This window comes from Coloeus monedula, assembly GCF_965178545.1.
Source record: "Coloeus monedula genome assembly, chromosome: 3".
NCBI lineage: Eukaryota > Metazoa > Chordata > Aves > Passeriformes > Corvidae > Coloeus > Coloeus monedula.
In genome coordinates, this window is record NC_138783.1 from 55,885,713 (window position 1) to 55,899,452 (window position 13,740).

At 42.3% G+C, this 13,740-nt stretch overlaps 1 protein-coding gene across 2 annotated transcripts; it reads left to right on the plus strand.

Annotated features, from left to right (window-relative positions):
- Nucleotides 1-302: 302 nt before the first annotated feature.
- On the plus strand, nucleotides 303-13,676 carry ESD (esterase D). 2 transcript variants are annotated; one of them, XM_082277949.1, is made up of 10 exons: nucleotides 303-383; nucleotides 1,826-1,901; nucleotides 2,841-2,929; nucleotides 4,473-4,571; nucleotides 7,223-7,347; nucleotides 7,696-7,815; nucleotides 7,957-8,055; nucleotides 9,792-9,959; nucleotides 11,034-11,157; nucleotides 12,268-13,676. In XM_082277949.1, exons 2-9 carry the CDS (start codon nucleotides 1,834-1,836, stop codon nucleotides 11,112-11,114), a joined length of 849 nt encoding a protein of 282 aa, XP_082134075.1. In that variant the 5' UTR covers nucleotides 303-383; nucleotides 1,826-1,833; the 3' UTR covers nucleotides 11,115-11,157; nucleotides 12,268-13,676. The 2 variants fall into 2 exon arrangements, with proteins under 2 accessions (XP_082134075.1, XP_082134074.1); XM_082277948.1 differs by lacking the exon at nucleotides 12,268-13,676 and having other exon boundaries at nucleotides 11,034-11,253.
- The last annotated feature ends 64 nt before the right edge of the window (nucleotides 13,677-13,740 follow it).

Consider the following 13,740-nt stretch of genomic DNA (forward strand, 5'->3'; position numbering starts at 1 on the left):
GGTCTGAGACCACTAAAGCGTGTCGAACCCTAAAATTTATCAAGGCAATTCTACCGTCAAGCAATTAGTCTTCGTAACACCTGACCATCAATTAGAGTTCGTTCGCTGCTGTTTCACGGATTAAATCTCCTTTTCTGATTAGGCTTCAAAGTATATAAAGATCAAACATCACAGAGCAACCTTCCTTAAGAAAATGTTTACATATTTAACGTTTTGCAACCCCGCGGCGCCCGCAGGCCCCACTCCCCCCACGCTGAGGCCGCGGCCCGGCAGAGCCATGGTGGCGGGGGCGGTACGGGCCAGCCCCGGGACGGCGGGAGGAGCCGCCTCCGCGCCACGGCCGCCCCTTGCCCCGCGCCGCCCGGCCCCAGCGCTCCGCCGCGGTAAGGGAGCGGGCACGGGAGCGGGAGCGGGCACGGGAGCGGGAGCGGGCCGGGCCGAGAGCGTGGGGAGGCGGTGGCGGCAGGCCCGGCCGGAGGGGAGGGATCGCCGCTTGCAAGGGCGGGAGGGTGGAAATGGAGGCACAGGAGCGCGCTGTGGCGCAGCGGGCAGGACTGGCCGTGTGGAAAGGGGCGCTCCGAGCCGGGCCGGGCCGGGCCTTGCTGCTGGGCTGCCGTGCGAGGGCGGTAAGGCGCTGCTGGGCGGGCGCCCCTCGGCCCCGCGGGGGCGGCAGGAGGCAGCGATGAACCCCCGCGGGCTCTCCGTGGTGCGGGGTTCTTCTTTCCCGCTGCCCCATAGCACCGCGCAGGTGTGAGGGACGGAACGTTCTCGTTTTGATATTTGTTACCTGGTCTGATGGTACCTGGGTTCCCCTCAGGATTTTCTTGTGTGCCGGTGACAGGACCCGAGGGAATGGCCTGAAGCTGTGTCAGAGCGGGTTTAGTTTGGATATCAGGAGAAGGTTCTTCACCCAGAGGGTGGTTGGGCACTGGAACAGGCTCCCCAGGGAAGTGGTCACAGCACCAAGCCTGGCACAGTGCAAGAAGTGCTTGGACAATGCTGTCAGGCACAGGGTGTGACTCTTGGGGTGTCCTGTGCAGGGCCAGGAGATGGACTCGATGGTCCTTGGGGGTCTCTTCGAACTCAGAATATTCTGTGATTCTGTGACTCTGCAGACTGTTCGCCTTTCTGCTGTCTGCTTGGCCTTACTGCTCCTGTGCACGCTGACAGCGTCCACTTTTGTGTCAGCCTTCCCGAGTTTCCTTAGCACATTTGCTACACTTGTACCACCAGCTTTCTAAAACTCCCAGGACTCTCCTTTGCTTGTATTTCATGCTGTTTGCCATGGAAATAAGCCTTCTGCTCCTCTGTTTCTGCTGTCCCACAGACTGTTAGAACATGGTAATTAATTTCCATCAAAGCTGAGAACAAGGCTCAGTATTGTGGTAGTTAGTGGCTGGATACTGCCACACACAGAGAAGGAAAGGTGGGACAGGTTTCTCTCCTGCATGGTAATTGTGGAGGTAACAGCCTGGCACGGGGAGCTCCAGGTTAACCACAGCACATGGGAATGCTTGTTTGGTAGCCAAAGAGCAAGCCACAGTTAGTGCTGAGGTAAAGGTCATTGGAGATGTGGGTCTGTAGGAAAGCAGGCAGGCTTTGCCCATTCTGCTCACAAGAGTTCAGCCTCCCCTGTCCCTTTTCTGTGGGGAAATAGAAAGTTAATGAAAGATCGGAAAGCATGTGCAGGAAATTCTTCTGAAAAACTGTAACACTAAGCAAAGATATTTCAAGTTGTATTCAACTGTTCTGTTTTCAAAAAGTCTAAGACCAGGAGTGTTTTATTTTCAAATATAACTTTCTCCTTTTTTTTTTTTTCTTCCAGTTAAAATCATGGCACTGAAACAGGTTTCCAGCAACAAATGCTTTGAGGGTTTCCAGAAGGTGTTTGAACACGACAGGTAAACACCACTAAAACAACTGAGATGTTTAGCTTGGGGCAGTGAATCCATACTGTCATTGCTGTCAGTGTTTTCAGTCTGCAGGGAAATAGCATGTTCTCACTAATATCCGTATTTTGGATAGGAATAATGTCTGCTGCTGCTTTGGCTGTGCTCTTGAATTTCTGTGTTAATGTTTAACATGATCCAGTATATTAGTGCTGCAAATCTGAGGTGGGAAGCCAGTATTTTTACCTTTGAAAATGAAGCTCCATTACTTTCAGTTGTCCTGTTTGCAGCACAGAGAACCACTGCGTGTGCAAAGTTCCACTCACTCTACTGGATATCTCACTGCTGTGCACTCTGGAAAAGTGCTGTGAGCAGACAGACTCAGTAAATATATTTTTGTTTGATGAAGGTGAACAGAAAAATAAGCTTTTAAAAAAAAATTGATCCAAATAAAATCATTAGTTTTGCTTAGATAAGAGTTTATTGATAATTTTAGGCTTTAGTATTAATTGAGCAACTAATTGGTCTGTAGACTTAGCAGATTGAAAACCTTCTCTGGCATGTGTGGTGCATTGTATGTTGTGCAAGTCATGTGGATGTGTTCTTCAGTAAAAATTACTTTGCAATTTAATAGATAAAGTGCAAGATAAATATTGCTGGGATTCAAAATTCAGTTTTCAACCTGTTCCCAGTTAGCAGCACTGTGAAAATGTGTTTTATTTGTGGGTCTCTGTTTTAAGTATATTCAGAACAAAGTTGGAAAGTTAGCTATTGACAATTCTAGAGTCTGAGTTTAAAATTCGATCTTGCCTTCTTTTAACTTAGTTGTTACAATTCACTGACCAGATCTCCTTTTGAATGAAATGCAGTGATCCACTGATTCCTTTTTTTAATGTTAGTGACCTTGTTAATTAAGTAGTGGTGATAACAAGAAGTATTTTATTAATACAGTGCAGAGCTAAAATGCAAAATGAAATTTGGAATCTACTTGCCTCCAAAAGCGGAAACTGGAAAGTGTCCTGTGCTTTATTGGCTCTCGGGTAAGTAACATGAGTCTTAGTAACTTAAAAAATACAATCTTCAACATGTTTAAACTACTGCACTACCATTACTGAAAACCTAATGTAGAGGTACTGCAGTGGCAGCTCCTGAATTCTATGAAAACTCTTCTTCTGGAAGGTGGATTTAGTCTGAGCATACTGTGATAAATCAGGATGCAGCTTGGGGGTAGCCTACCAGATTGTGTTGTAAAATGCTCAGGGTTCGAAGTGTTCTACCCTTTTGTTCTAAAATGTTCATACCTTTTGTTCCAAAGCCTGTATATAAAGGTTCTCCTGTAAGGCCTTGCCATTGGAACACCTCTTGCTTTCCTTTGTTTATGACAGACTGCTTCAGCTAACAGGGTAGGGATGTGAAATAGAGCCCATGGAAGCCAGCACATTTGTCCTATGGACTCCACCTTATTCCAAGTACTATTTTGCAGGAAGCAATGGGTGAACTTGAAAAGAGAGGTGCTGTCAGCTGCCTTAGCACAAGCAGGTCTAGTGTGAGGCAAACCTGTGGGATACATAAGGGCCATGGCCTTTTTTGTGCAGAGGTTTTGAAGAGATTTGTGCAGCAGGAGTGAAGTTTTTTATCCACAATTAATAATTAAATCCTTTTTTTTTCTTTTATTGAAAATAAAAAGCAGAAACTCTGTTTTGTAATTCTAGGAGTTGCTTTATTGAGATTTGTGTTTAGAAAGTTGGAGACCAGACTGTTAGTGTGGAGACTTGAGCTGCTTGAATGTATTCATTTCACAAAAATGCTGGTGGGTCTGATTTGTATTATGAGAGTGGACTGGGTAAAAAAGTTTATCCTTGAAGTTAGGCACATCAAAATTGTCTGAAGAGCTCTAAGCCATGCAGCACATTTATTTTATTGAATGTAAACCATGTTGTCTTGGCAGTATATCAGTCAAATTAGGTTACTGGCAACTTGTCCTCAGAGAAAACTAGAATCATTAACTGCTGTCAAATTGCACAGTGAAGAAGAATTAAAATATTGGTGTGAAGTATAATTTATTTATAATTGGACTTTATTTGGACCTGCTTCTATACAAAAGGCACGTATTGCTGTGGGTTTTGGAGTCAGAGTGCTTATGGGCCCTTTATCCTGTCTAAAGTATGTAGAATTTGTCAGACCACATGTGTGATTCTGTAATACAAACAGCTGAGATGACAGTAGAAGGAAAAATGTAGTTGCAGGGTTAGGTGAAGTTAGCAGTGTCAGCCTCAGCAAATGCCTGTGGTCAGTGGGTTTAAATGCACAGTAGCTGAGGGCACTGCACACTGTGTGAGCTGGTGCTCCAAGGGATACAGGGTACACATGGATTTGGTTTTGGTCACGTGTTAGTGTGACTAGGTGGGACAGAGCAACTGTGTTCCTGTGAATTGTTAAGTATTGTTGAGCCTAGTGAAAACATTTTCCATGTTTATGGAGATAGGAATTCCTCTTGCTTTTCAAGACATTTTCTGTCAAAAGGAGCTTTGAAACCAGTATGCCGTGAGCAATGGGTAACCAGCAGTGTTTGTGTTTCCCTAGGGTTAACCTGCACAGAACAGAATTTCATAACGAAGGCTGGGTTTCAACAAGCAGCAGCTGAGCACGGCCTTATTGTAGTGGCACCAGACACAAGCCCACGTAAGTGTAACGAGACACATGGTAACAGTCATTGCACTGAAGTGCACTCTCTGTCCCCAGAGAATGGGGTGCTGCAGTGTGCTGGAAAGTGTGTTGCCCACCTGAGTCAGAATTTGACCTCACCTCTGCATCTTGCATTGTTCACAAGATTACATTGTGTATGCTCTTAATAACGGGGTAGTGAGGGTTTGACATTTGAAACTCTCTTATTGTGACACTAAAACTAGAACACAGGGGCTCTAGAGTTCAGCACAGATGAGGAGAGGGGGGAAAAGTGAAACAAGAAATGTGTGTTATTAGAATTCTTGCTGACATTTTGCAGCTTGCTGGGACCCTATAAAACCTGCAGAACTGTGTTGCCACACAAAAGCTGCAGTGCTTGCTCTTTATTGTATTCTGTCTTCTAAAGCCAATTAAATACATGTCTTCAGAGGATTGACAATACTTGGAAAAGCAAACCAGAAACCCTTCTCCCCTGCAGCTACAATAGACTAGTGATGAATGGATTTTTTAAATGATGTGCTGTTTTTTAAGGCTGAGCTTATGGTGTGGGAAACCTGAAAATGGTGGATCTGCAGTTATTGGAAATACTGTTATTTGGGGATTCACTCTTTTATGTTTTGTATTTGTTGGACTCTGCCACAGTCTCATGAGTGCTGTAAACAAAGGTGGCAGCCTTCTAATATTTCCCAAGCTTTAGTGGGTCACATCTGACTACAGGCAATATGGGGGAAAAGCAGTGTTCTTTCTGTAAAGTATTTTTTGCATCTAGGTTCAGAAGTTGTGTCAGGTCCAAGAACATAAATATATGTTTCTAATAAAGAAGAGGGACAGAAGAGCAAAACTTGTGTATCAATGAGCTTTACACCTAGTTGTTGCTATTTGCTGCAGGCTAGAGATGGGCAGCTAACCTTTGTGTTACTCACACTGGGTAATTATACTGGAACTTGTTTTTGGTGCTGAGTTTTCTCTATCAATGTGTAAATGCCTTTGTATAGGTCATTGATTTGTCCATTTTCTTTTAAATCCCTCGTGGCAGCTTCTCTCTTGCTTTTCAGTCTAAAAATTGATAAGGATTGCTCTGCTATTTAGATGAATTTTGGTATGTGCTTCATATTATACTCTTAAACTTTAGCTCACAGACCCCAAATGTTCTTAAGTCTCTTTGAGTTGTCTGGAGAAACAAATGAAAAGCAATTCAAATATAATCATGAGCTGAGAGGTATTGAAAATGCTTACATGTGTTTTTCAATTGTGTAGTTATGACTGCATGAGAATTACTTTCCAGAACCCAGGAGATGTATGTGGATGGGGAAAAAGACTGCATGAAATAATTTAATATTTGTCATTACAGACTCTGTAAGGCCTTGATAGATTTTACTTTTCCTTCTTCAAAGGGGTTTGTTTTTCCAGACAGGTATACTGAGCAATATTTTGCAGATTCCTTTTCAGATTTCTTTTTTTCAAGGCTTCCTGTAAGTTTTTTTTAGCATTTAATGAGCATTGCCTTCATTGCATGGCAGAACTTTCTGAGTTTTTGTCCATCTCCAAGGTATTGTAGTTTTTACATCCAACATGTTGTTTAAGCACCCCTGTGATTGCTGGACTGTTAAGTTACAAAATCACTCAGTGTTCAAGGACATGTCACTGGAGCAAAGTCAGCTTTGATCCTTGTACAAATCTGGTTTCACATGGTGGCAAGGTGGCAGCCATCTCTGCACAAATTGTGAGGGACTGTTGAGTTACACATGGGTTTGTAATATAATCTGACAGGTAAAAGGCCATATAATTTTCGATTGCAGAAACTAGGAAATAATGGCCTCTTTCTCCAAAACATTCCTATCACCTGTACCTTGAAATATTACATTCTGTTCTGCAAACAAGGCTGGTAAATCACAGACTAATCAAAGGGAGGACTGGATGGGATGTACTGACTTAAGAACTCATCTGCAAATTTAGTTTGAAAGTGTAGCCTTGGAAAAGAGGATACAATCCTGCAGTTATTCAAAGAAGAAATTATTTAGGTTTCATGGAGAATTATAGGTGGGAGCAATGAAATGAATTGTGGAAAAGGTAGAGGTATAGACTTGTGAAATTATAGGAGCAGTGAATGATATTCTTCTGGAAAATCTTAAAAAGGGAGGTGTAGCAGGCATTATTTAAAGCACATAAACTGGCTTGGATACATGGTTCTGTATTTTGGGGATACATGGGGATACATGGTTCTGTCATTCTGGGGGAAAAGGAAACTTTCTTCTGTTTCTGTTTCTTACATAGCTTCTTGTACTTGATAGGATGAGGTCTAATGGCTGAAATAAGATGGTAGCACCAATTAACAAGTGCCAACTTTTGGTTAAGTCCCTGGGTGAATTGGACAAAGCTTTTCAGAAGCAATTTAGGAGACATGTATGCTACATTTATTTATGAAGAGATACTGACACTATTTAGAAATTGAATATATCTGTAGGTATTATGTGACATTTTGAAGTGTTGAAATACACTTGAATACATTGTACTAATGAATGAAAATCCGAATTGTCTTCTAGTTGAAGGGGCAGAGATGTGATTGAGAGACTTGTGTCCTGAGTCTGATTTGTATGGCAGGTTCTCCAATTCTGAACCTGTAGTAAAGGTAAGATTTTTCATGCTAGGTGGCTGCAATATTGAAGGAGAAGATGAAAGCTGGGATTTTGGCACCGGTGCTGGTTTTTATGTGGATGCCACTGAAGATCCTTGGAAAACAAACTATAGGATGTATTCCTACATAAAGGATGAGGTAACTTTGCTGCTGGGTTCTCCTGCTGTTGCTGGGTAAGATAAAGGGGTGTGGCTCAGTCATAAGAAATTCCCACATCTTGTGTTACAAGGTTATGGTAGATTTCTATAGAGATACTTTGAGTTATCAAAGTATTTTCACTTATTGTCAGCTGAACTGTTTCCTTTTGATACCACATTCCTCTGCAAATTGCATTCAGGGCAGGATCACAGATGTCAGGCTAGAACCAGAGATGTGCCTTTGGTTTCAGTGGCATTAAAAGGCATTAGTTGGTTAGTTGTGTGCTTTTTTTCTTAAACATACTCAAGTTGCTTTAACGTTTTTATTACACTCTTCTTTCCTTTACAGCTGCCTAAACTAATAAATGCCAATTTTCCAACTGACCCTGAACGGATGTCTATTTTTGGGCATTCCATGGGAGGTCATGGAGCTCTTATTCTTGCTCTGAAGAATCCTGGAAAGTACAAAGTAAGATGAAGTATAGCTTATATGAGGTATACTAATGCCTATCTAGATTTCTATAGATGTGACCGAAGAAAGCATAAATAGTTTCAGTTGCTGCAGTTCATTGTTACATAGTATTTTTTTTCCTGTTGTCTTTCTGAACAGTCTGTATCAGCATTTGCTCCTATCTGCAACCCAATTCAGTGTCAGTGGGGGAAGAAAGCCCTTGGTGGATATCTGGGACCAGATACAAGCAAATGGGAGGTATGTGTTGCAGCTGCAGTTCTTTAGTAACAGATGAATGAGTGATCTGCAAATACATCACAGCAGTAGCCTGGAAAAAAACTCTGGAGTGCCCATGAGATAGTACTGGTGTTTTACTGCACCCCCAAGCAGAGAAGAGCATTGTTTGTTTCTGGCAGGAGTGACATGCTGATGCCTTATGGTGCTTATGAAAATGCAATGAGGTACAAGTCTCTCATCAAATCAGCTACATTTCTCTCAGTTCTATGAAGATTTAAAAGTCTGGGCTAAGAAGAATTAGGAGCAGTGTATTTTTGTAGTAGCCTGAAGAGAGAGACTGCTGCAAACTGTTCAGACTGATGAGCCTTGTGACATTTTTCAGGGGCAGCCAGTGGGAGGCCTCCCCTGGATACTTGGAAATCAGTGTATTTCAGTACAGCATTAAACTAGGCAAAGTTAGGTTTTAGCTCCAGGGCCCTAATTTTAAGCTATCAGTAGTTGTATATGAATGGCTAAGATACAAAAATGTTTGTCTGCATGGTTGCTGCATTATTTGGGCAGCACTTCAGTATTTTCAATCTCAACTTAAACATTGCACTGTATTTCTAGAATTAAGTTAGAAAGGATTGTAGTGACCATGTACTCGGATTTCCTTGTAAATAAGCACAAGCTTCAGTTCAATCCCCTGTAAATTGGATTAAAGTATGTCTGATTAAAACTTTACAGGATTGGAGAGTACTCTCTGCTTTCATAATTGTTAATAGAGTAGTTTGTGTACTTAGAAACCACCAGTTAAACTTGCTTAGACTTTATGTAATGGATTTGTTGTGAAACAAAACAACACCCCAAAACTCTGTTTTCTGTCCCCTTGTTTTGGAGCTCTTCTGCAAACCTAGTCCAGTAGATCAACAGCAATCATCAGGAACAGACTTAGAGATCTCTTTGGCACAGATATACAACCTCTGATCTCTGTATTTTGGCTTACAATTGCCATGTAAATATGTTCAGGATCATTTGATGGCCACAGTGCTGGGCTGAGCCCAAGCTCCCATTTCCATCATAGTGTCATTTCTGGATCTGGTGGCATCCTGGAAGGATGGCTCTGATACCTTGGTGTAGGGCTTTGGATTTTGCTGTCTATTGGTGACTTCACAGCCTTAAACACTTCACTGTCTTTTTAAAGGAGTTCTTTATTTTGAGTATGTAACACGTACAGCACCCCATGGGTAACGTTCGCCATCACAGTTATTTTTTGATATGTGTATGTTTAGAGTCTTTAATTTTTGTTTCTCAGTTGCACCAAGTTTTCTTGGTCAAATTGTCACCGTAACCTTCAGGTTAAATGCCTTCCCATGAGCACAGTTGCATTACACTGGTGTTTTGATTTTTAGCTGCCAGAATAATTACACCAAGACACCAAGTTTCTTCAGCAGGACCTAGTTCCTGCACAAGGGTGTGAATTAGTACTGACTATATTGCTGTTCTTCCATTCTGTAGGGCAGCCCTGGGCTGGATGTTCTGTTTGGTCAAACTGCCAACTTGGTAATTACCTAGCTCATACAATTTGCCTTTTATAAAGCAATGGGTATTATATCAGTTGCCTGGAATTTCCCTAGATTTTTGCTCTTCCAGGTGCAACTTGGTGTCCTGCTCTACGCTGCCCAGGACTCTCTCTGTGCTCTTCTTTTCCTGTGGTCGATGAACTGAAACGAGTTGAACGTGTTTAACTGAATGTCATTTCTCTTTTATTTTTGCAGACATATGATGCTACCCAGCTTGTCAAGTCCTACTCGGGCTCTCGCCTCGACATCTTGATTGACCAAGGCAAAGAAGACCAGTTCCTGTCCGCGGGCCAGTTACTGCCTGATAATTTCATCGCTGCCTGCACCGAGCGCAAAATCCCAGTAGTCTTCAGACTGCAGCAGGCAAGTTGCTTCTGCAGTCCTTGGTTGGTGGATTCTTGTTTGTGATTTTTGGTTGTATGCAGCAGGCAGTGAGGAGAGTGTCTGTAAGGGGGCAGGCATGCTCCCACTGCGGGTCTCTCCCTGGCCATGTGAGGAGGAGGGTGAGAAGTGACGCTTTCCCGTCGCGCTGGCCATCAAAGTACACACATCACCCGCCCGATTCAGCCGTGCTTCACCACTAGGTGCCGTCGTGCTTCCAGCTTGGACAGGCTGAGCCCTTCATGGGGACTCAGGCTGCCGGTGCTCGGCTGAATACACAGCATTAATCATTTTTAATGAGTATTGTAGTCACTGTACAGCCAAAGTGACAGATGGCCTTTTGCTGCATCCCTTGTCTGTGCTGCGGGTTTTGTGTTTACCATAAAACTTCGCAATTTAGTTTGCATGTGTTTGTGTAAATTAGGGAAGGGGTGGAACTGCTTGACATCGTAGATTCATGTAAAGACCCACGTGGAGGGATTGCTCTTACCTGCAGTGCAGTGACCCAGAACAACACTGTCCTCACTGGAGTCTTTGTAAGCCACTGGCAACTTCTACCCAAACCCAATGGGGAGCCCAGTGGTGGAGAGTGAAGGATTGTCCTCTCTGGTTTATCATAAACCTTGCACCTAAAGATAGCATTAGTGCTGATGAAGAGGGGTCAGAGGGTGACATTGCAGCACAGTGATGGAGCAGTAACTCGGACCTGGGCTGGGTTCTCTTTATGCCCTCCCTGTGCTTTACCAGAACAGTACCTGTGAGGGCAAGTGTTCTCTCAGATTGCATCTCCCTCTGCAGCTGACCCTTGCTGTTACCCACCTCTAGCTTACAGGCCTAGATTTGGGCAGCTTAAGGTACTTCCTGTTTGTTTAGCTTCCTGGTGCTCATCTATACTTAAACTGTTACATATCCCTTGCCATTTTTATATATATTCCAGGTATTTCTTAAAATGGATAAAACCAGGAGAGTGATTACCTTTCCTTTAAGAGAGCTTAGTGTGATTGCTTTACCATGAACTGTATGTTCTCTGCTGATTTCTTTGATGTTCTTTTCTAGGGTTACGATCACAGCTATTTTTTCATTGCTTCATTTATTAATGACCACATCAAACACCATGCAAAATACCTCAATGCTTGAATCATTTGGATGCTGCCTGGGCAATATGAATCAAGAGATAGAGGTGAACTAAACAAAAATCATTTGCTGAAGTAATGCTTGTAAAATGGAGCTCTTCTGATTGTACTGCTAAGAAAAATAAAAGTCCCACTTAATTTGATGTGTGTGCTTTAGACTAAGTATTGGGAATGTTCTTGCATGCTTGGAAAACTCTTGATGCCATGAAGTTACATCTGCTGCATTTTGGGTCAAAATGTAAGCCAGCAGATGAGTGAGTTTCAGACCATGAGTGTGGGTGTGTATGTGGCACCTCCAGATAGCTTCTACTGCAACTGTGCTGAGACTGTGATTAACAACAGCATGCCCCTGCAGTTAATTAATCACTGGGGTTTACTTCATACTTTAATGGTGAAGGAAGTTGTTAGTGGCACAACTAATCAAGCTACTTAATTAATCTGAAGTGGTGGGTGTATTTTTCCTTGGCCTGTGTAAATACCTTCCAAGGACCAAGTCCAGTGGAGAATGCAGACAAACGCCTGCTGTGCACAGTAGTTTACTGTCCTCTGTGTTATCAAGCAAATGATCTGGAGTATTTAATGGATGATACTTATAGAAAAGACCTCTTAAAAACCATGTGAAGGAAGCAGTCTGTAGTAAAAAGGATTTTTTTCTCCACTTGCCTTTGATTCTTAAGTGTGAAAGGCTTGTACTGTGTTTCTTAGATGTGACAGGACTGAGAAGAAACTGCTAAATAGATCTGAAAAAAGCAATTGCTGTCTAGATGATCTGATATCTCATTGCTGAAATCAAGTGTGCTTATTTTACAAAAGATGGCAGAATTTAATCCTGATGGTTGTAGATCTAAAACAGCTTCTGGTGGTATAATCCTGCCAGCTACTTTGGACAAGAACACAGATAGTTTCAGTGAGCTGCAAGTAAACTCAGCTCTCTCATGGTTCAGCTGGACCTGAGTCATTGCCCAAACCTTGACTCACTCTTGCCAGAGGAAATACTATGATAGTTGCAGGATGGGTTGCCTTTTTTAAGCAATGCTGAATGCTTTCCTGTGTCTCTGACTCCTGCTAGATTCTAGGTTTACAGGGAAGCTGGGGCCGGTGCCAGCCTTAAATTATGCATTGACTTTTATCCATCTTGCATCTATTTATGTATTAAGTAAGCTCTGAAGGCTGGGAAGATACAACTGTGTGCGTTGCAAGAGTTCTCCACAAGGAAATTATTGCAGAAAGATCTCTGCTTCCAAAATCCCCTATCAGATGTGAAGAAGTACAGCCCATAGAGCCACCTGTTCACAAAGGTTAAGACACTCCATTAGAGAAATTGGAATCTAGGAGAATCTGTACTTGGATGACTTCAGAAACCTGCATGGGAAAGAGGAAGGCTGGATGCTGTGACCTGCTCCTTGTTTCTGCAGTCAAGGCACACTGGGTTATCCCCAGGGCTGAAGGCATTCACACAAATTACTGTGTCTACTGCTTGGATTCTATCAAGGAATCTTCAGGTTTTGTTTGCTAAAGCAGAAGCCTGCAGAACAGTCTCTCCAGGAGGAGAAGAAGCTGCCCTGTAGAGAGAAGTGTAAGCAGTGAAATGAACAACTCTCATATATCAATGTCAGCAGGTGCAAACTGAAGGAGGGGTCTCCCCCCTTCTCCCTGAGCCCAAGCCCAGCCCTGGCAGCAGAGGGCAGATAATTCACTGCTACTGATGACTGGCAGGGAGGCCTTCCCAGCAGGAGCAGCAAACAAAGCTGCAGGGAGAACACTGCAGTTACCAGCGGGGTCTTAGGCCTCCTTTAGCTGCAAAATTCCTTTATTTGTATCACATCATCATCTTCTCCCATCCCCAAACCCATCATTTCCAGTGTTAAGCTCTCTAACCGCCATCTCTTTTACAAGAAATCATCAGTCACAGGGATGGGCATTAAGGGGTTTCTGCAAATAATATAGTTTAATTGTAACTACCATAAAGATTTTCTATATACGTTATGTTCACTGCGAAGGGTATTACAGATTTGCCATGCATGTTTTATTGCACATAAATATTGTACAAAGGATCATGAAGATTCTCTTTTTAGCCGTACAGGTTAAGACTGCATAAAAAAAGCTGTATTACAAAATACTTAAAGCTATTTATTTACAGCCAACTTCAAGCAAATACTGAAAGACACTATCAGGAGAAAAACAATATTTTAATTATGAAAAAACAAGATTTGTCAAAATAATAATTACAAAGCTTCATGTTGCCATATATACATTGTAAAAAAATACTCAGGAAACCTGCATTTTATCCCTCAAGATGCAGAAATCAATATTCCTATTTTTATACTTGATCCTTGAATGCTTTTAAAATTTGATAAACTCTGACTTGAAAACTTATTTTCTTTACATTGCTCGAGCTTTTTGACAAAACAGATATTTGTGCAGCTCTGTAAAATATTAAAATACATTTTCATTTAGTGTTAAAGTGCACAGTACATTTTATAGGAAACAATATGCTAGCTGCCAATCAAATTACAATTTAAGTCAATGTTCCCTCTATAAAATAAATGTTTTTGCTTTGGTTGAAGTTACTGGATATTCCATGCATACTCTGTCTGTCTCACTGTCTGCGAGTCCACTTTCCTCCTCCT